Source organism: Simochromis diagramma, unplaced genomic scaffold (genome assembly GCF_900408965.1).
Source record: "Simochromis diagramma unplaced genomic scaffold, fSimDia1.1 OVJJ01000205.1, whole genome shotgun sequence".
NCBI lineage: Eukaryota > Metazoa > Chordata > Actinopteri > Cichliformes > Cichlidae > Simochromis > Simochromis diagramma.
The window spans coordinates 10,263,799-10,284,732 of record NW_024386782.1 but is presented as its reverse complement, the minus strand read 5'-3'; the positions used below and the strand labels follow the sequence as shown (position 1 = coordinate 10,284,732).

The 20,934-nt window shown below is 42.6% G+C and overlaps 2 protein-coding genes and 1 long non-coding RNA gene across 10 annotated transcripts in view; 2 read left to right on the top strand and 1 right to left on the bottom strand.

Annotated features, from left to right (window-relative positions):
* The first annotated feature begins 837 nt into the window (after positions 1-837).
* Positions 838-7,011, top strand: fam131a (family with sequence similarity 131 member A). 2 transcript variants are annotated; one of them, XM_040021736.1, is made up of 5 exons: positions 838-1,525; positions 4,135-4,246; positions 4,336-4,518; positions 5,665-5,802; positions 5,908-7,011. In XM_040021736.1, exons 2-5 carry the CDS (start codon positions 4,156-4,158, stop codon positions 6,444-6,446), a joined length of 951 nt encoding a protein of 316 aa, XP_039877670.1. In that variant the 5' UTR covers positions 838-1,525; positions 4,135-4,155; the 3' UTR covers positions 6,447-7,011. The 2 variants fall into 2 exon arrangements, with proteins under 2 accessions (XP_039877670.1, XP_039877669.1); XM_040021735.1 differs by lacking the exon at positions 838-1,525 and adding an exon at positions 1,569-3,956.
* A 456-nt stretch (positions 7,012-7,467) lies between these two features.
* The window catches only part of clcn2a (chloride channel, voltage-sensitive 2a), a 61,108-nt gene continuing 47,641 nt past the window's right edge, over positions 7,468-20,934 (bottom strand). For 3 of the 5 annotated variants that reach the window (XM_040021731.1, XM_040021727.1, XM_040021729.1), the window contains exons 15-25: positions 20,756-20,866; positions 18,918-19,131; positions 18,599-18,732; positions 18,062-18,306; positions 17,609-17,720; positions 17,477-17,523; positions 15,056-15,124; positions 14,490-14,528; positions 14,302-14,406; positions 12,892-12,978; positions 7,468-12,763 (exon numbers count right to left, since the gene is read on the bottom strand). In XM_040021731.1, coding sequence (XP_039877665.1) covers positions 12,248-12,763; positions 12,892-12,978; positions 14,302-14,406; positions 14,490-14,528; positions 15,056-15,124; positions 17,477-17,523; positions 17,609-17,720; positions 18,062-18,306; positions 18,599-18,732; positions 18,918-19,131; positions 20,756-20,866 — 1,679 coding nt within the window. In that variant the 3' untranslated portion in view covers positions 7,468-12,247. The remainder of the gene's footprint in view (positions 12,764-12,891; positions 12,979-14,301; positions 14,407-14,489; positions 14,529-15,055; positions 15,125-17,476; positions 17,524-17,608; positions 17,721-18,061; positions 18,307-18,598; positions 18,733-18,917; positions 19,132-20,755; positions 20,867-20,934) is intronic. The other 2 variants (XM_040021728.1, XM_040021732.1) reach the window with 2 other exon arrangements.
* LOC120727465 lies at positions 12,758-20,867 on the top strand. 3 transcript variants are annotated; one of them, XR_005694544.1, is made up of 3 exons: positions 12,758-13,235; positions 15,103-17,547; positions 17,652-20,867. It is a non-coding gene; the product is annotated as an uncharacterized LOC120727465 (long non-coding RNA). The 3 variants fall into 3 exon arrangements; XR_005694545.1 differs by lacking the exon at positions 12,758-13,235 and having other exon boundaries at positions 13,244-17,547; positions 17,652-17,825; positions 17,990-20,867; XR_005694543.1 differs by lacking the exon at positions 12,758-13,235 and having other exon boundaries at positions 13,244-17,547.

The window sequence follows — 20,934 nt, the reverse complement described above, 5'->3', positions numbered from 1 at the left end:
GTCGACGTGTGTGACAGCAAAACATGTTTGATGAGATGAAAAACGACTCCCTCCACTGTGGTTTTACTGATCCATATTGCAATCAGTTTCTAGTTTTGAAGATTTGTCCATGCAGACCTACAAATATGGGAGAAGTGCCTTAGTACCAACTGAGAATGACTTCAACACCACAGTCTGAGTATTGTTACTGACCGTGTTCATCCTTAGATGACCACAGACCACAGTGTACCCGTCGTCTGGTCAGGGCAAGTGACTTTATTGTCATTCCAACCATGTGCAGTACACAGTGAAACAGGACAACGGTCCTCCAAGACCATGGTGCTCCATATAACAGACAATAAACACAGGACTACATAATAAAGTGCAGGTGTGCAAAAGCTGCAAAAAAACAAAAAGTGCAACAACAGACAGAACAGAATGAAGCAGAAACAACAGTGCAACAGAAAAGTGTGATGGCTGGTTCCAGTAGAACGACGCACAAAGCTCATATCATCACAAACTGGCTTTGTGAATGTGACGATGAGCTCGCTGTACTCAGTCACCAGATCTCAATCCAAAAGAGTACCCTTGGGATGTGGTGGATCTGGAGATTTGCATCATGGATCTGCAGCACCTCTGTGATGCCAGCATGTCAGTGCAAACCGAAATCAATGAGGAATGTTTCCAGCACTTTGAATCTGTGCCAATGTATATTTTAAAATATACATTTCCTGACTTAAACCCTGATGTTACAAATTGATTTTCAGAGTAACAGATGATGCACTTTTATTTTAAAGTGTCAATCTACATAAACTATAAGATATATTATATGTCGTTGTGGCTATTGTCGAGGCCTTGTCCAAATCAGGATATGATGCCATATAAACACATTTTAAATGAATGATAATGCAAATGAATGAATGGACCTTTTATTAAATGTTTAGAGAGTTCACTGTCGGAGGCTGCACGGTTTTGACCTTTAACCTCGGATCACGGTTTTAATGTTTTTCTTTTGCTCCTTTTTTTAAAAGTCTGATTTGTGCATCTTGTCGCTCACAAAACTGGACAAATAAGGTCAAACTCGTGACGGAAACCCGTTTTTTGGAACGATCACCCCCCTTTTTAATTTTTACTGCAGTAAGTACATTTGAACACATCCGCCCTGCGTGCGTACTGCTGGTGCCTTAGACGAAAGGGGATTAAAAACGTGCGGTTTCTAGGAAAGACTGAAGCTGCAGGTTGCTGTGTCTTCTTGGCTGCATGGAGGGGGGGGCGGGTGCAATGACACCGCCTTGCGTTGATGACGCTTGCCATCGGGAGACATTCGGACAGCCTATGTAACCCACATAGCGAGCAACAAATGGTGCGTCCGTCTGTGTCGGAGATGTAGCTGATGCTGGAGTTGGGAAGATGTTTCCGCCGTCAGCGTCGCTTTAATGCTCTACTGCAGACCCTGCAGCTGGAGGACGAACAGCGCGGTGACATCTGTTGATCGGATTGGAGACGTTACAGGCATTATGACGAGCCGCCGCGGTCCGACTTACAGGTAGGTACCGAGAGTGGCTGTGCGGGGAACGATTCCGACCACACGAACCCCGACAGAGCGGTAGAGGTGCAGATAAAGGGCAGGTGCTGTTGGTGTTTACCCGATGCGGGTATGGAGCTATTGGTATGCAGATGGAGACTTCAGAGGTTCCCGGGGACCTGCTGCTGCAGCATCCGCACTTCTCCTGCGTTATTTTCTGCGTAATCTGTCATCAATGGCGGGGTGATGTGTTATTCAGCCATCAGCGTTCCGCTTCTGTTGCTTGAATGCACCATTTCCAGAAGAAGGAAAAAAAAACCCTCCTCACATATGAGCACTGCAGCTTCCTCCGAGCTGAAGATGTTTGGCTGCAGACACGCTGGCTTAGCTCGATCCCACTTGTTGGTCCCCTAAGTCACAATCAGTGTCTCTGGAGGTGTCAGACGACACATCAGCCCTGTTGTATATGTTTAGTCACGCATATGTTAATGTCAGGAAGTCGCAAACTGGTCTGCCTCTGCAGGGAGTGGACAAAACAATCCAAACACCTCGTGAGGGGGGAAAAGGGCCTAGAGCGAGTTAATTAAAGCGCAGTTACACATGTGGCTGTTATTATCATAGGTGCTAATTAGCAGCATTTGTCAGATGTAAAAATTAAAAAAAATTAAAAAGGGGGGTGGGGATGTGTGTTTGCGTGTGTGAGAGCGCACGCTTAAAAGCACCTCACGTAATTAACTGCTCCAGAGAGGCCAAATTATATGCAGGTGCACTGGTTGGGGGAAAAAAGAATGAAACACAAGATTTACAAATGCAAGTGTGATGTCTTTAAATCATTTATTTTCTTCTGTTATTATTATTTATTATTGAATAGAAACAAAAACTGACATTTTTTTTTAATCACAAATAGTTGCTCATTAAGTTTATTGAAGGTTACATTTTTCTGTGGTCGCCTGTGGGCTGACGAATATTAAAATAGTAAAACTGCAGACAAATTTAAAGCAAATGAAGAGATGTGATCGTCGTCTATTACCCTGCACCCTTTTTAGAGGTTCCCATAATAAGTTTGAGCTGATTAATGGGATAGGAAATAAGATTTAAATAAGAATAAGAGACCATATTTTGATCCCAGAATTCTACTAGAGTGGCTTTGCATGGTTCAAAATATCCCTTATTTCTCCTGCACAGTATAATCACTCTGAAACAAGTAGTTTTAGTCTTTGCCCCTCCCATTTAAGACACCTATCTATCTGCCCCTTGCAGACACAAGGTTTGAGCAGGTAGGTGAGGCGTTTGGCTCACACTCACATGTTCTGATCTTACAGTTTGAAACTGTTACACTGTTACATTTCTGACAGAAATATAAGGGAACTCTTAATGAGTACCCTTTAATCTTGTTCAAACTCTTAATGTTCCCTGACAGTTTCAGTTTCTTTTAAATTATTAAAGGAAAGAACTGATTAGGGAAAACTGCAGGACAAAAACTCACGTCACAGGCAGTTTTGGACACGTCTCCATTTGTAGTCAAGGCAGACTTAATTTCCATATGTCCTAATCCACATTTGCAGCAGTGGCTGCCTTTGATATTCAGGTTCAAGTAAAAGCTGTAGATTTATTGTGCCTGCATGATTAAAGAGGCGAGCTGTCGGTCTCGCTGGAGGGAGCCGCTCAGAGCTGTACATGCTGGACATGTGTTGTGTTTATCAGCCTTCAGCATGAGTGACGTCTCACGGGTGTTTAACAGCTGAAGCTTTCCTCTGAACAGAGCTGGTTGCACCTTCATATCACGTCCTCCCAGAGTCCCTACCCACCTGTTTGCCTCTGACACACATTTACTTTCATGGCTGACTTCAGTGTGAGCTTTTAAATGCTGTCAGGGGCCTCGTCTTTCTTAGCCGCTTTGGAGGTCAATCTGCTTAAGGATATCTGTCCACTCATGCACGTGCTCACAGTTGCCTTTCCTGCTAGTCAGATGGCCTGAAAACACAACATATTACAAATCCATCTTGTGCTCCGGCTACTGTAAGCCACATTGTAGATTTTGCTGACCCATCACATCTGCTCAGTGTGGCCATGTGTGTTTGTTGTGGAGTTAGTTAGGTAGCGCTATCATTTTAATCTGCAGCTTTGCAATGAGGAGGCCCAGCTGGAGCTGCTTACCCGTGCTGGTCACACGCCATATGTTTGCTCAGACGCATGGAAACTGCCGCAATTGCGCTCGCCTCCCTCCACCCCAACCATTCTAACCGGTTGCACAGGCTTATCGTGGCTTTAGCATCTGTGCGGTAAATGTAGGCCATTGATGTTTGCTTGTCTGGCTGGTGGTTTAAACCAGTGAACGCAAGCTGTGACTTTTAGTCGTTTGTGCGCTGTGCCGTGATACCATCTCTGCACGTCCGCGATGAAGCTGAGGTCCAGGAGTAGAGAAAGAATGGAGACAAAAAGAGAGGAAGAGGTAGGAAAATCAAGAGGTTTTATTTCTTGAACTCGGTCTGTGCGCCAGATTTGGTGTCATCTGTAATAAAAGCTGTACAATATAAACAAGTGCGGGAATACTGAAATGGCAGACTAATTCTGAATGTGGCGCACAAATCTAGTTTTTCTTTCTAAAAACTAATAATTTTGTTTTACAGGTGAAATTTGAGGAGATTGAAATGATTCCAAAGTCCGGAAAATCTCCAGCAGACTCACGGAAATCTGCCGGCATTCATGAGTTTGCAGCGCTTGCCAGATCCTCCTTGAATGGTGATGATCTTTCTAGCACTAGCCTCGTTATCATCTATATGCTGTGAATTTAAACATGAAACCCTGGCCTTTACCTCTCCCCCGTCCAGGTATCTCTCAGGCAGTGAGAGACCACATGACAAAGCCCACCTCGCTGGCTCAGGGCCGGGTCGCTCACCTCATCGAGTGGAAAGGTTGGCCTAAACCTGCAGCTCCTTCACTGGCCGCACACTCCCAGTTCAGCTCCTACTGCAATCTGACTGAAGGGGAGAAGGAGGCTCGTTTTGCTGCAGGTACTGACTTCTTTGACCTTCTGACCTCTCGGCCAGCAGAATGTTTGATATTCAGATTAAAATGCTATTCGAGACACACATACAGGATAATTAGCTGTAATTTTTTTTGTGTGTGTGTGGGAACATGCATCCTCTCGTCTGACTTTCTCTCACCTTCTGTCATGCATCTAATGCCCTAAAACTCCTGCATGTTAGCAGTTTGCTCCGCCCACCATCGTGTCTCCTGGGTGACGGCTTGTCTTGGCAGCAGATGGTGGCCTGTTAGATACTCTCCCCAATCACTTCACTGGCCACCAATGGTACAGCAGCTCCTGTTGTTTTGCTGTGACTCATCATCTGTGGCACCAGTGCCATCGGTGTGGATTGATAGAGAGAGAGAGAGGCTGACTGATATGCAGCTGCGTATGCCACACAGCGAAGCTCGCGAACTTAAACAATTAGCTGTGTTATGATAATATTAAATTGAATGAAATTATTTTCTGTAATGAATTTTTTGGGTCACTTTAAGTAAAAGCAGAAAACTATGTGTTAGTTTCTTTTTTATGGGTCATTTTTTCAAGCCGTTTGAATAGGTAACCCTGGGAATTCTGATTTGACGCTCTTATTTAAGGCTCATAGTGACACATCGGTGGCAGAGATGACTCAGACAATGTCACACTCAGGTAAATTAGCAAATAATAGGAGGATAGAAATTCACCTTTACTCCTCCCCCCTCCCTTTTGTATTGCCTGGACCATTAACATCCAGAGAAGATTGTTGCTTCCATCTGCAGTAATTTATATTTGTTGTGTTGTGGGACCTCGCTGCACTTTAACATGTGTATGTGAAAGGGCGTAGGCAGAGAGAGGCAGCAAGAATCCTGGTCATGCAAACAACTTAATAGACATGGCATGAAGAGGACCATGGGTTGCAATGTGGCTTGCAGTATGAGTATAAGCTGAGCTATCAGCTGGTCCACGTCATCACTAGAATACTCACTTTGTTTCTGTCCCGTATAAGATGTTGTGAGATAAAGATAAGCTAAGATGATTCACTTTTTTTCTCACCGTATTGCAGACAACATTAGTAAATACACAGTTTAGAGTTTGAAATGACATTACAGCCACCTTAATCTAGCTTCATTTGTCGGACCTGTTTTCCTGCTAGGAGTGGCCGAGCAGTTTGCCATCGCGGAGGCTAAGCTACGTGCTTGGGCATCTGTGGATGACGATGATGAGGAAGATTTCAATGATGAAGACTCCCACATCAGCGGACAGACTCACACGGTATCCAGCCAAAACTCAGGTATCCAACTTTGCATCATTCTACATCAAACATCTCATCTTTGCACCCTGTCACCTCATCGGTGAATCCACTTCCTGGTCTTCTGACTCTTTGTTCCTCCTTCAGAAGCCACCATCTACAGTTCCACCTCTGGAGCACCGCCCGGGGTGGACCGCACTGAGACGCCACCATCCGATGGTCCCCTGGGCTCCCACAACAGCAGCCTGCCCTGTGGCAGGCTAGCAACTGAAAATGCCCCACAGTCATCACAAAGCAACTCACCCACTTTGCCCAGCGACTCCATGAGTACGTGCCTGGAGGAGGAGGAGGAAGAGGAGGAGAGGCTGGATAGCCTCGAGGAGCAGCCGGCTCCTTTGCAGGAGCACCGCAGCGAAGTGTGCATCCACAGCAAGCCCGAGTGGAGGCCGAGGTGCAGGAGCAGCAGGTTTGACTCCTGCTACTCCACCTCTCACTCCGAGTCTCCTGGAGAGGAGGATGAGGAAGACGAGGAGGAGGAGGAAGGCAGCGTGTTTCACGAGGTCCGCGTGTGGCACTGCAGCCCCAGGAGCTTTTTCTCTGACCGGGCGTCTTCCGGGGTGGCGTCATTCGATGAGGAAGAAGAAGAGAGAGAAGAAGCAGAAGGAAAAAAAGAGTATTTGATGTGATGTGTCGTCCACCTTTTTGTCCCCTTGAGTCTGTGTTGATTCTGGATATTATGCTTCATCCTTACACCTCTCCTCCTCCTCCTCTTCTCCTTCCTCCTCCACTCATTCTGTCTCCTGTCTCTCATCCTCCAGGCCTTTCATACTGATCTTGCTCCACTGTTTATCGCTGCTGTAAACAGTCAATATGTTGAGAGAGTTCAATCAGAATGTAAAGCTGTTGTTCACTAAGTTTTGTACGTTTATTTTTTGTGTGTGTGTGAACAGTCATGTGTTGCTATTGCATTGGTTTTCTATGGATATTTTCTAGTGTTGTTTCCTCTGGGTCACGCTGTGTCACGTGGGTTGGGCTCTGTTTGATATTGAATGCCTGAATGTCTTGCATATATAAATATGAGTTTTTGAAAGAAGATACTTTGTTGTTGTTATTTTATTTTTTTCTCCGCAATCCAAAAAGCAAGAAAGAAACACGACTGCTCGTTTACCCTTCAAATGCAGTTTTTTTTTCCCCTTTAAATTTAATCATTCACTCATGTACAAAAACAAGTTCATGTCCTCTGAAAAATAACAATGGCTGTTGACTGCAAATGCATTATTCTCCTATGTACAATAGCATGTGCGTAACTCTTTCATATATATATACAAAGCATATACAGGCCAGTGCCATATAAAGGGAGATACTACAGACTTATTGCTTAACTAGATACGCTGCAAATGAGCTTATACACTCTCTAAGTTTAACTCCTTTATAATTAATCTTATATGGCAAGCACTACTTCACATTCCTAAATGCAAACAAGAAAAAAAGTTAAGACATTAATAAATCTCTGCACAGATGCCTGCAAGGAGAAAAAAAAAATACTCAAACCAAAACAAAAAAGGGCTGGTTGATGTGCTGCGGTGCTATCACAGGAGACTGAAATATGGCTCAAAATTGTTCCATGAAGCGAAAATACTTACACATCATTTGAAGGTCGTAACAAGGACTCACACACACGCTTGTAGCTCTACAAGGTTTTTTTCCTTTTTTGGGGGGGGGGACTTGTGGGTGTCATGGGCTTCAGACAGTAGTTACATTTCTCAACGCTGCATTAGAGGTCAGGCTGGATTAAATGTCATAAAGACACGTGGTAACATATCGTGATGTTTAATATCTACAGGCCACATACGGTACAGTATATGTGTGTATTATACGTATAAATGTGTGTGTGTGTGTGTGTGTGTGTGTTCTCTATACAACAGCCAGTATATTCCTGTAACTCAGAGCCAAAGCGTTGTTCCTTCATCATCGCTAGAAACGAATGTAGAGGCAGTTCAGTCTGCATTGCCCTTATTAAGCCAGACAAGGCTACATGTGCATTAAATTATAGTCATGGTAATTACAATGTGCTTCACTGTTCTTTAGAGCCCTGTACTAAAGCTTGGTGGACATTTGGAAGCTGCCTTTGTCGATGTGTTTATAGTTCCCAGCTCATTGTGGACTACCGGGGGCTGATGCAACCAGTATTTAATAGCAGAAAAAGAAGAAGAAAAAACCCGCCCAAACCTCATGATATGCTGCAACATGAAGCTCTGACAGGACAGCAGAGTGTTATAAATAATGTAGTCTGAACCTTTACTGCATTGTTAATGTAAATTTATTGCCTATCACCGAAACACATAAAACAACACCGCAATACGTCTTAACATTATGACCCTCGGATATATAAACCCACCGCTAGTGAATAGGTAGTTGTTTGAAGTCATACCATCGTGTGCTCATTAGAAATGTTCTTTGTTTTTCTGTGCTTTCTTTTATTGTTTTGATTTTTCCACTCGCAGTTAATCGTACGTCACTCATTTCTGTCCTTGTAATGTTTGGCATCATGTTTACAGGATGTTGATTTGGCATGAAGACCCAAAAGTTACGAGTCTGATCCAGATTTGAGTGTGGCAAAGAAAGTTGCACTCTCGCACACACATACACACACACACACATATATATGCACACATATCACACACACATAAAAGATAAAGCTGGAGGTGGTGTTCTGTGTTTTTGCTGTCAACAAATCCCAGAAAAAAGACCAAACTAACACCATCTTACTTGACAAAAGCAGCCTGTGGTGTTGGAAGTAGGTTAGTGGGTCTGGAAACTTAATGAACCACAGAGTTGTACAGCTGGACGTGATTCTCTATTACAATAGAGGCAGTTGTAGTTTCCACCACACGCTTCCTAATCTATCTATCAGAAACGGTACATAGCTTCTAATACGATTTCTTTATTATTCGCTACGTTTTTGTAATGTTATCTAAAAACAAGCTGCGTTAGAAAACCATTCTTGCTCAGGGGGCTGGGGTGGGGGTGTTCCTCTATTATAGTCAACAGGAGTTATATCCCTCACACACCTCTCTGGCCATGTAAATGTATTTAATCCACGCTAAAAATAATCCTAACAATTAATGCACCGGCGTAACATGATGATATTACAGGATAGCAGTTTATGTGGGTTTTTTTTATCAGACTACTGGTTCATGCAGTTAACCTCTGCATGTAGTGTTTGCTACTGTTGAGTTTTATCATTTACCTCATTAAAATTATTTTTACTTGAATTACAACTGGTAATTAATCTTAAATGTGACTAATTAATGATATTTAGTGTCCACTATGTGGACAAAAGCATTGGGCCCCTACACACCACACATACAGGAGCTGCTAGTCTATGGAAACCCATGCCATGTGTCATAGTCCTGGGTGTGACCCAGTGTTTTATATTTAATTTAGATTTCTTGATTATTTGTTATTCATGGTTTCCGTTCTCTTGTGGTTATATTTTGTGTTCTAGTTTCAGACAGTATGCCCTCCCTGTGTCTGTGTTATGTCTTCTCTGTGCTTTTTTTTTTTCCTGTACCACAGTTCATGCCTCTGTCTCAGCCTCTGTCAAGTCCCTGTCTCTGTGTTATACTTCCTGTTTTACTTTGACAGTCTGTCTTTTGTCATTGTATTCTGCTTTGCTTCCTTTGTCTTGTTAGGCCTGATTACTCCCAGCTGTGCTCTCCTACTCCCTTGTTATCCCTCTGTGTATATAAGCCCTGTGTTTTCCTTTGCTCTTTCTTGCATCATATCTTCATTATGCTTTGCGTTTCCCGCCGTCTTTCCAGCCCTAACCAAGTTTACAGTTTCTGGTTTGTTTTCTAATTGAAGTTTCTTGCTTCCTGTTTCTAGTTTAGTTTTGTATTTAATGTTAGTTTTTTTCCAGGATAAAAGTTGCCATTTTAAGTTTATTTCTCTGTCTTGAGTCCGTCATCCTGCCTGCCACATAGCACATTGTGACACCATGAAGCTCCCAGTGCACAGTTTTTGTGCTGATCTTCCACAGCATGTCTTGATCCTGTTTTCCTTCTCTCACCCCAACCGGTCGCAGCAGATGGCCCCTCCCTGAGCCTGGTTCTGCTGGAGGTTTCTTCCTGTTAAAAGGGAGTTTTTCCTTCCCACTGTCATCAAAGTGCTTACTCATGCTTCCTCACAATCATATAATTGTTGGGTTTTTCTCTGTGTGCATTATTGTAGGGTCTCCCTTACAATATAAAGCACCTTGAGGTGACTGTTGTTGTGATTTTGTGCTATATAAATAAATTTGAATTGAATTGAATTGAAAAATGTTAATGCCAGAGGAGGACTGGAGCTCTTTGACCTCACTCTGACACTTTGGGACTGAGTTCCTGTGGTTGCTAAACACTTCCACTTTGCAATAAAACCACTTACAGTTGATTGTGTAATATCCAGGAAGGAAGAAACTTCATGAACCAACTTGCTGCAAAAGTAGCATTATCGATCAGAGTTAAATGAAACAAAATCTGACTAATACTGTCGTCGTCGGAGCGATTCCTATGACCTGTGGATGGACAGACAGGCGGGTGACAGATGTGATGCCATAGCTAAAATAAATGAATAAATAAAGTACATTGTTGCTCCCTGATGACTTTTACTGTAATGAGGGCTGTCCATAGAGAACAACCTTAGTCCCTACTCTTCCCTACAGTCACATGTACTGACGCTGAGGCATTACATGTGAAAGCACTCTGTATCCCTTAAGCATCATTGTATTTTTGTAAATTGTGTATTTTAATCCAAAGTTGTTGTTTTCTTTGTTTGCTTTTAGCATAAACCAAGTGTTGTTGCCTCAAACCAACAAAACACACAAAAAAAGGAAATGTTCAGCCCTAAAGGGAAGTGCAAAAGCAGCAGTCACAGATGAGACTCACCCCCCTTTTTCACGTTTTTTTTTTTTCCACAAACCTTCCTAAATCTTTTTTTTCTGTGATTTCATCCTCGTCCTCATTGTACTTTGTGCAATAAAATAAGATGAGAAAAAGGATCCTATTGGCCATTTTAATGTTTGTGTGCCTGGACTTTAATGATAAGTATGTTTGAATCTTTAAGGGATTTGGGCTAATGCAGTTTAAAGAGAGCAGCTTCAGTGTGAAATAGCACACTGACCAACTCCCCTCAAAACTCAGCTGTGCAGGGACTGAGAGATGGCCTCTGCTCTGCCATCATAGAGATAAAGTGTCTCAAGGAGGGAAACAGATCTCAAAAGGAGCAGAGTGGCCTTGTGGAAGATGGGCAAAAGCAGCAAGTGAGACGACTCAGAGAAGAGCTCAAATAAAAAGTTGAGCTCTTTTAAAGCACGAAAAAGAAAAAACAAGTACAGACTCAGTAAAGCTCTTGCTTAGACCCTTGACCACAATCAATTAGACAAGGAGCTGAGAAGGAGTAGACAACCCCAGATAAACACTTGTGATGCTCTAGAAGTGAGCTTCAAAGAGGAGGCGGCAAGCCGTCATGGTTTATGAAGGAGGTAAAAAAGGAGGAGAAGAGAAACACTGATTAAAAGAACTGGAGGAGTGAAAGAAGAGCTAGAGAGAGGCAAGAGAGGAAGATGAGGAGGTCAAACTCATCATCTCCAACTACAACCAGCTGCAAGTTGACAGCTGGATGCATGTATGTGTATAAACTCTTTGTCCAGCAGCTGGCATCTAACAAAAAGGAGCTGAAATAAAGAAAAGAAGAACAAGAAGGAGAGAAAAATTAAAGCCAATGCTACTGGACCATAAATCCAGCTTAACACAGCAGAAAAGACTACAAAGAGCCCTTTCATTCCAACCCCCTGAGCCCTCTAATCAGACTTGGCATTCTTTATGAAGGCCAGCAGGGGGCGACTCCTCTGGTGGCAGCAAGACCACCAGAATAGTGTAGTATAGTGTATAGTCTATAGTCTATGTGAAAGTGACCCTTTCCCAAAGTTTCTGATGACTCTTTGGGTCAATTGCTAGCTACAGATTATCTATAATATAATATGAGACTCTTTTTGTAAAATATGGTCGTTATTAGCTCGGAACGGAGATTATTCAGGGTATGCTCACGGGCACCAATCTGTTACTGAGTGCTGTGTTCTTGGTTTCACATGTATGTATGTTTGTATGGATGTATGGATGGAGAAACCAGTTTACAAATTGTGGATTCAACTTCATTGTCTTCCGCAGGCGCAGCAGAGCAACATTTTAAAACCAAAAATCCTGATATTTGAATTTTATACCCTGTAAATATTGACTCTTTTGGTCAGAAAGTGCTACTTTTGGTCCTTCCAGGAGATTAGCTGTCAGCATTAAAAACATAAAACAAAACCAGCTTTATCCCTCATATATCTTTCAAGCACTCGCTCACTGTCATACCACGAGTATCTAGGCTGGACTTGGAGGTGAGTGTGACCCCAACAAATGTAAGAAACGTCAACATTCATGAGGCGACAGTGTGGATCTGATCATTCCGACTGATCCTCAGTGTGGCCTGTGCTACCCTCCCCCCCAGGTTCGGATTGGCTGTTGTTTAGAGACGGAGGCGCCTCCTCTTGCTCCATTTCGTCTGGCTCAGGAGTTTGGTTGGAGGGGTCAAAGTCACAGGCCAGCTCCGATTCCTCAGTGTGGGAGGGGCTGCAGTCAAAAGTAAACTCAGACTGATCCTCTGTGAACGAGGGGCTTTCCTGGAGCGGCAGCTCTGACGAGGGATTTGTGATGTCACCGGGGCTGGCTTCGAACTGCACGTTTGTTTCGTCCGAAAAGTTGACAGGGATCTCTTTGTACTGGAGATCTGGCTGATCCTCCACATTTGGAGGGTTGGGTTCCCGTGGCAAAGAGAGCCCCCTGTGGCGGATGCACAGCTTGTGAAGTTCAGTTACCTCGGATACATTTGTGGTGTTCCCACTGTCACGGAAACTGGCCAGCGGAGGGCGCACTTTCACTCCAGTCACCGTCACTGAGCCTTCGATGGCCTTACGCAGCTGGAGATGCGGTCAGCCCGAAAAAAAAGAAAGACAGGAAGGAGAGCCAAGAAAAGAGGTGAAGAAAGAGGAGAAGTGGAACATATAACATATAAATAAAACAGCTTTCATCAGACAGAATTGCACACCTCTTTGAGAGAAACCACTCCAACCAGTCGTCCCATGCTGGTCACATAGGCGTGGTCCAGACCAAGGAGAGAGAAGATGGTGTGAGTCTGTGGAGGAGGAGAAAAGGTGGGTCATGCCCTGGATACAGACTCAAAGGGGGTTCACATGCATTTTGGATCTGGGTTATAGAAACTGCATCATGTTTCTCCCTTTTCAACATGGACACTGTGTCAGAGAAGACGGTGCCAGAGTCATAAAACTGAACCAACTAACCACAGCTCGCTGCGATTTATGATGCATGACAATCACAGGTATTCGGAAAGGAGATTAAGGAATCGAAGCAACAGTCTTCAGGTAAAACCAGGTAAGCTCATGGGTGCTGTGATTAATTTGGTATAACGCTCCTGACCTTCAAGGTAAATGTGTTGGGTTGGACCATTAAAGGGCTGATTTCATGGGAGCAGCAGTTTAGAGTTTGAACTTTGCAATCAGCACACATTCATTCAAAGTGCTTTTCATTAATAAATAATAATAATCTTACTATAATAAGCTCATATACAGTGCACATAGCTGTCTTTGAGAGAGCTCATTTACTACTCAGAAGGTTGGTGGTTCGATCTCTATGTGCCATCTTTGTGCAACATGCTGATCTCGATGTGTTCATCTAAGCCGTTTCTGCCTTCTGATTATATACAGTGATGTAAGGAAGATGAAAAGAATACATAATAAATGAGCACCATACTGTCTGTGTTTTCATACAAGAGGGAAGAGAACGAGCACATCAAAAACTAGAAACTTAGATTTGTATGGAGCCTTTCAAGAAACAAGAAAAAAAGAGTGGGTTCATGGATTTTCTAACATCAGTGTTAGTGACTTGTTCTGCATATTAGTCTGTGACTAAAGGGACCATTTTCATTTTATGAGGCGTAATGAAAAAGGTCGGCCCATAAAAGGCATACCTGATTTAAACTTTATATGCCCGCAAAGGTCATCTTCTCATGCCTGTCCAGACAGCTTCTGGCGCAGCTGCTATTTTTAGATCCCTTGAAGTCCCATTATGACCACTTGCACGGTTTGCTTTGTTTTATTTTATTTTTTTGCATTTTTTCATTCAGTGTTCTGCACTGTGAAACTGATCCTCCAGTGACCAATGCAAGCTTCTACTATAAAGTCCTGGTGGTGTCAGAGAAAATGTATTCAGCAGAAGTGAGCAGCATTACGACACTTACCACTGTTTGCGCAGAAGAGGAGCGAGACAAAACCAGAAGCTGGCATTAAAGGGTTGTGTTGAGCTCACACTGACGTAATATTTTAAAAGCATCGTGCTAATGTAACTGAAGGAGCATAATGTCTGCACATTTTTTGTGTGTGTGATTTATAGTTAAAATTTGTATTTTATTTGTGTTGCTAGTTGTTTGTTTATATTGCACCTTATGCAGAGATGTTTGCTCCACCAGCTGGAAGGGTGCCGGATCAATCTTGCAGTTCTTGAAATCCACCGGTTCGTCAAGCTGCTGCTCCTCCCACTCTGTTATCTGCATTAAGGAGGACACTGGAACCTCTAAACTCTGAATTCAAAGATTTCATATGTTAAATCTTTTGTTAGTGTAGGGCTCACCTCTGAGGGGGTCATGCAGTCTTCCACCTCGGTAGAGTCCTAAAAAGCCAAAATTCAGTTATTCATTCATTGCTTCAACAAACAGATTTATACAAAGTAAATGTTCAAAACTCAACACCTGATTGAAAACCTAGTATACATGTGTTTGCTTCAGTGTAGTATGGTAAAGACACAGGCTGTAAACCAGTGCAGCATTTATATCTACCAGTCTATGAGAATACGAGGCTGAAGGAAAACTTTGGTTTATTGATCTCTGCGCAGCCAGAATCCCGAAACTTACACTGACAACAACAATAAAACTCAGAGAATCAACCACCTTTAAATAAAAAACACACACACAGTCGCACAGACCAGGCATTCAGACCCGAGTGAAAGCTGATGAAACACTGACAGACATTCACACCTCACACCTCTCTAAAACACACACACTTTCTCTCGCTCTCTCTGCTAAAGCACTCTAATGCTCTGGTTTGTGCACCACAAATATTTTGGTCCAGCACTCACTACGTGTGTGTCGCAAGGCAACGGTTACTAAGCAACAGTCTCTAGGCGGCAGACAATCTTACCGCCATGGAGATCCTCACACGTTTGGGCTTGGGCTTTCTTTTTTCAGAAGGAGCCGGCCCAGCCGGGCTCTTCCAGCCGGGGAGAGAAGGCATCAACACAGCACAACATTAACACAGCGTCAGTGGAAGCGGACAGTTTTTCCCCTTTAACATCGCGCCACTGCAACATTGGAGCCCAGTCTGACTTCTGCTGGGAGAAGTCTTTGTGATGAGAGCACAATGTTGCTGAAAGGGTATAATTACTACACCACAGATGGAGGTGAGGGCACAGAAGCTGTACAAGAAGCCCAACGGTTAATACAATATGATGCACTGCCAGAAAAAAGGAGCTTGAACATCTTATATTTTAGTATTTTAATATCTCGTGTCATCCCTTTAGGAGCTTTGCAGCTGAGAGCAAATGTCTTATTCAATCAGCTTCTTTAATGAACAAATGGCTGCTTCTTCAAATGGTTGGATAAAAAAAAGAAAAGACTTTATCCCATTTTTGTGAGTTTTTGAGACTTCTACATCATCGCCATCATTTTATTTGGCAAAAAATTGTCAGAAGATTCAATAAAGTTTTTTTATTTTCAAAGTAACTTGATTTTCTGGCAATTATTTCAGGGTTCAGATACTATGGTTACATTTGTCAACACAACCTGCCTATTAGGGCCTACATGAGTGTCAGTCAAGTATCTCTACAAAAGGTTGTGGGGTTTTTTGTAATACCTGTTCTACATTTCTTTTCTTTGTCCATCCGTGCATCTGTTTTTTAAATGTTTATCCGATTTAGTGTCACAGGAAGGCTGGAGCCTACCGTCTTGGTCCGAGCGGAAGGCTACAGTGTGGACAGGCTGCCAGCCTCTAAGGTGAGTAACATAATAACAAAGATATGACACTGAGGTCAGTTTTTTTCCACTTTTTGGGTTTTTTTCTGGGGGCAATGCTAATTTTTAATCTACAATCATAATTTCTAATTTTGAAATGTGCAAATCTCATACACCCAAATTTTATTCACAACACAGAAAATACATCAAATGTTTAAATTGAGGAACACTTCCCAAACAGCAAAGAAGAAGCCATATATGGACATGATCCCAAACTGCTGCTGTCTCCTCTGAACCAAAGCTCATTTAAAATGGACTCAGACAAAGTGGAAAAAAGTGATCATACGATTTGAAATTGGAAATTATTTTTGGAAGACGTGAACCCAGCTATCAGCTCTCAATTCAAACCTCTGCATTTCTGATGGTATTGAGGTGCCTTAGAGCTGATGTACAACTCGTACATATCAAGGTTTGTACAGATTTTAGAGCAACATCTAGATGAGGGTTTGAGGGAAGGCCTTAAATATTTCAGTAATTCAATGCTCAACTGCATCCTGCATGTATTACAACTTCATAGTAGAAGAGTCTGAGTGCTGAATTGATCTGCCTGATGTCAGACAGTTAAATATGATATAGAAGATGCAGAACTGTTGAGAATCTGGAATCTTCAATCAGACACGAATGGGACAACACTTGTAAAAACGTCCTGCAGCTGATCTCCTCAGTTCCCAGATGTTTACAGACTGTTGTTAAAAGAAGAGAGGATGCTGCACAGTGGAAAACGTGACTCTGTCCTAACTTTTTTGAGATGTGTTGCTGCCTTCAAATTCAAAATAAACCAATATTTTTATTAAAATGGTAAATTGTCTTAGTTTAAGCCTCTGATATGTTTTTGTTGAGAATAAAATATGGGATTATGAGATTTGCAAATATTTTGAATAAGGGTTGTAATTCAGCTTTGCTCTATGCTTTAAACTTCCAGGAGCGTGTTCAATATTACTTATTTTGACCAGTCCAAAACCAAAAATGTTTCATTTCCAGAACAGTAGAAACAGCTTGATCCTTTATGTGTGAACCGACTGAAATATTTAAACCCAAAACCATCAGGTTGACACGTTTTATATCTCTGATTGATCTACACCCGATTTTTAAAAAGAATTGCGCATTTGAACAGCGTTTGGCAGCACAGCAGTGGCTGAGGACTGAACTGTGCTGAAAGGTGTTGAAAAGAGATAAGAAACATTTTTTAAACCACACTGCATGAGGCCATGACCGCTTTAAATAAAACTAAAAAAAAGAAAAGAAAAAAGAAATGCTAAAATGTAGGATGTTAAAAAAAAAAACCGTTTGACCAGCAGTGGATGTGCTGTGCGGTGAGGGTGCAATGATTCATGGACGTTTTAATACAAAAAGCTTCGACCGCAGCATGAGATTACACAGGAAAACCCTGCTGTCTGTGGGTGGATCCTGCCTGTCAGCAGCAGGAGGACGACGAGGTGGACGATATATGTGAGGACTGAGAGAGCGCACACATCCCCGCTCGTACAGTGCATGTCGCACTCTTAAAGAACACTCGCACTCATGCATCTATAACATCTCTGCTTCTCCTCACCTCCAGCAGCTCCTTGTCTTGGTCAGCACAGGAAAGGGTCTGAGAGCCTCAGAGACGGGACAAAAAAAAAGGTTTAGTACATTTGAATCTGAACTCTGATCTTTAATTTATTTGTTTTTGTAAAATACATACTGTTTGGCGTCTCTGTGTCACTGATGGCAGACACTGTTTTCAGGGCGGATTTCAGAGGAAGCTGAACATTGGAAACCACTGGGCTGAAGGATGAAGACTCCTCTGTGGAGATCTACACGGAAAATACATTAACGCAGGAAAAAAAGGACAAAAACAAAAACGAGGGAGACACACAAAGGACGAATACACATGCACGTAAACGAACAGGACAGCACAGGTAAGGGCACAGACGACAGAGACACAGAAGACACATTTTAATGTTAAAATACAAATGAAGTACATTCACACAGCTTGTAAGCACTTACCACAACAGCTGTCCAAAAACTCCATCTGTGCCTTTACCTACTGCTACATGCTTCACACATGCTGATCCACTTTTAGTCTACTGCTACAACCCCAACCCAATCCAGACTTCGCCCCAGCCCAGCCCTGGCGCCCCCGGACGCCTCACACCTGTTGAGTGCTCACCAAGAAGCGGACCGCTTGGCGAGCACTGGAATTGGTCGAGGAGTTGAGGTGGGTGTGGGTGCAGGGAGAGCTGGGGGTGCTGTCACTGGTAAGACTGGGCAGGTGATCGTGCGTGCCGTTGTCCTGCACCAGCTGGCGGAGGTACTCCAGCCTCCGCTGGCGTGACAGCTGAAGCGAAAGCAGCGACTGGAGCTGCAAACGCTCTATGGAGCCCAGCAGGATCATGGAGTCTGAGGGAGAAGGAAGGGCACGGGAGAGGCAATGGCAAGGGTAAAATTATTAGTTAGGGGCTGTGAAAACAAACAAAAAAAAGCACATATTAAAAAGAAAATCAGACAAGAGAGGTCGGTATCGTCTGGGACTTTTTAGTGCTGTAGTACTGCTGATGTGAGTTGCCTCTGGCTTAGAATAAGTCATAACTTTGTGCTGAATGCATTGACATGTCTCTTAATGGGACCTTGTAATTAATTAGGAGGCACAAGCACAGTGATGAGCTCATACCCATACTGTGTATGCTCTTACCTCTGGATTCAACCAGGGCCAGCGTTTTGAGCTGACCTGTCATTAACATCTCTTGCAGATCCCGGTAGGAAGAGTTAAGAGTGATGTAGCGCACATCTCTGACCATGATGTCCTCCACACGGATATTATACTTCCTGAAACATGGAGGAGAAGATAGAGGTTAATGAGACACGAGAGCAGGGACACCTGCAAACATAAGGGAAGGAAATGAACGGGAAGATAAGCGGAAGGAGATGAAGAGGAAATGGAATAAAAAAAGTGAAAAAAGGTGCAGAATCACTGGAAAAGAGGAAAGCAGCAGCAGAATCAGCAGACTCACTCATGATGTCCCATCCCCAGCTCAGGCAGATAAGGGAGCTTCTTGATGCGAATGATGGAGTCGTACAGCGATGGTTGGAGCGCCTGGGCCACGGCGTTGGCCAGGATCACAGCAATCATCACAGGCAGGATGTGTGAGATCTGACCGGTCAGCTCGAACACTATGACCGCTGTGGATACAGTGTGGGTGACCGCTCCAGACAGAGCAGCAGCACCTGTGAATGAAGGGAAAATCTTTTATATCTGTCAGTCTCCTTGAAGCCATTTACATGGAGCTAAATGGCAAAGATGGAGTGTCTGATCCACAGAAAAAGTTTAAATTTACATGTATATACAGAATATAAGGCAAAATCTGAGTTTATACAATTCTAATGAGAGTCAATTGTAATAATGAGTCAACATTTTGTGTGAACACCTTTATTCTTCATCATAGCCTGAACTCTCTTAGGCAAGCCTTTTGTAATTTTTAAAACAGGAACAGCTTTTAAGGCTTCCTGAAGGGCATTTAAAACTCTTCTTTGAATGTTGGCTGCCTTTTATTTTGCTCTCTGTCAAGATGATCTCACACCATTTCTACAATGTTGAGTTCTACTGTGTGTTTTTCCATCAGGCATGATTTTATTGTACTGGCAGTGTGTTTGGGATCGTTTTCATACTAAAAAATAAACTTGTCAGACGCAGCACTAAATCATGACAGTGCCTCCAGATGGCTTCAGACACACTGTGTTGTATCACTTTCCTGACTTTCACCATACATATATTCAAATCTGGGTTCATCACTCCATAATACCTGATTTTTTAGTAAAGTTGCTCTGTAATTTTGCATACCTCAGCCTTGTTTCTCTATTTCCTTTCCTCAAGAATGGCTACTTGACAGCCATCCTTCCACTGAGACCATTTCTAATGAGCCTTCAGTGAACAGCAGATGGATCACCCAAAGAGTCAGATGCATCTCTCAGGTCCTGTGACAGATGTTTGCTGGATCTTTTCCTATTCTCAGAGACTGTTCATCTGCTGTAGATTTTTTTGTGCCTGCCACTACTTCCCTTTTTTCTCAACTTGTCCAGCTTGCTTTTATGGACACACTTATGGTGAGATATGCCAAATTTTCAGGCAATAGCTCTTTGGGAATCACCCTGTTTGAGCAAAATTACTATGCTATAGCTATCAAACGCAGTTAGTTTGGGAATTTATCACGGAACTAAATAAACTAACTAAAAAAATTGTTTTTTTCTTGTTTTCCTAGTAACAAAGTGCCAAAAGAGACAATTTAAATTTGATTCTTTGATAAATTGTCTGTTACCTTTAGATAGAAAATGAGTTCATTCATTGAGTTAGCTACTTTGTTTAACGCTTGAATGAATCATAGGTCAATGTTAACAAGCAAAAAAACAACCCCAAAACAATCCTCGCAGTCAGGTACAAGGACTGGACTGAAAATGAGGGTAAAAGCCGAAATCCAAAGAAAAACAGAAACTTGGAGAACTATTGCTCGAGACAACTTTTTTAAAAAAAAATGGCATAAAAGTCTGGCTGCTCGGAAGTGAAATGTAAAGAAATGATGGGTGGCTTAAAACTTTTGCTCAGTACTGCTAATTGTACAAAAATTAAAACAGCAAATTGAAACACTCAGCAATTAATCTTTCTGCTGCTCTCCCCAACACTGGCCCAGAACAGAGTCATAGTACAAGAAATATTAGAAACAATCTTCTGACCAAACTGATAAAGTAGTAAAGCTGTGATATATTCTAATACTACAGGATCCCCACAAAAAGAAACTATGTAATTAATCTAATTAAATCTCAAAACAAACATCGATATAGAAATAGAGTCACTCACCAACTACAGCATAACCACCAGGAACTATGGGATACACGCTGCCTGCAGCATGTATACCATCAGGAAACATGGTTGCCATGATCTCACCAACAAGTCTGCCAAAGGCTGCACCTGCACACCAACACAGCAAGAACTTATTAGTTTAAGGTTCACCAGGGCAGTGGAAATCATTTAAAAAA

Excerpts from the sequence above, each read along its gene's own strand:
- fam131a (XM_040021735.1), top strand. The coding sequence starts at position 3,903 with ATGAAGCTGAGGTCCAGGAGTAGAGAAAGAATGGAGACAAAAAGAGAG. Across the intron at positions 3,957-4,134 it reads AGACAAAAAGAGAGGAAGAG|GTGAAATTTGAGGAGATTGA; the intron begins GTAGGAAAATCA and ends TTTGTTTTACAG. Across the intron at positions 4,519-5,664 it reads GGAGGCTCGTTTTGCTGCAG|GAGTGGCCGAGCAGTTTGCC; the intron begins GTACTGACTTCT and ends TTTTCCTGCTAG.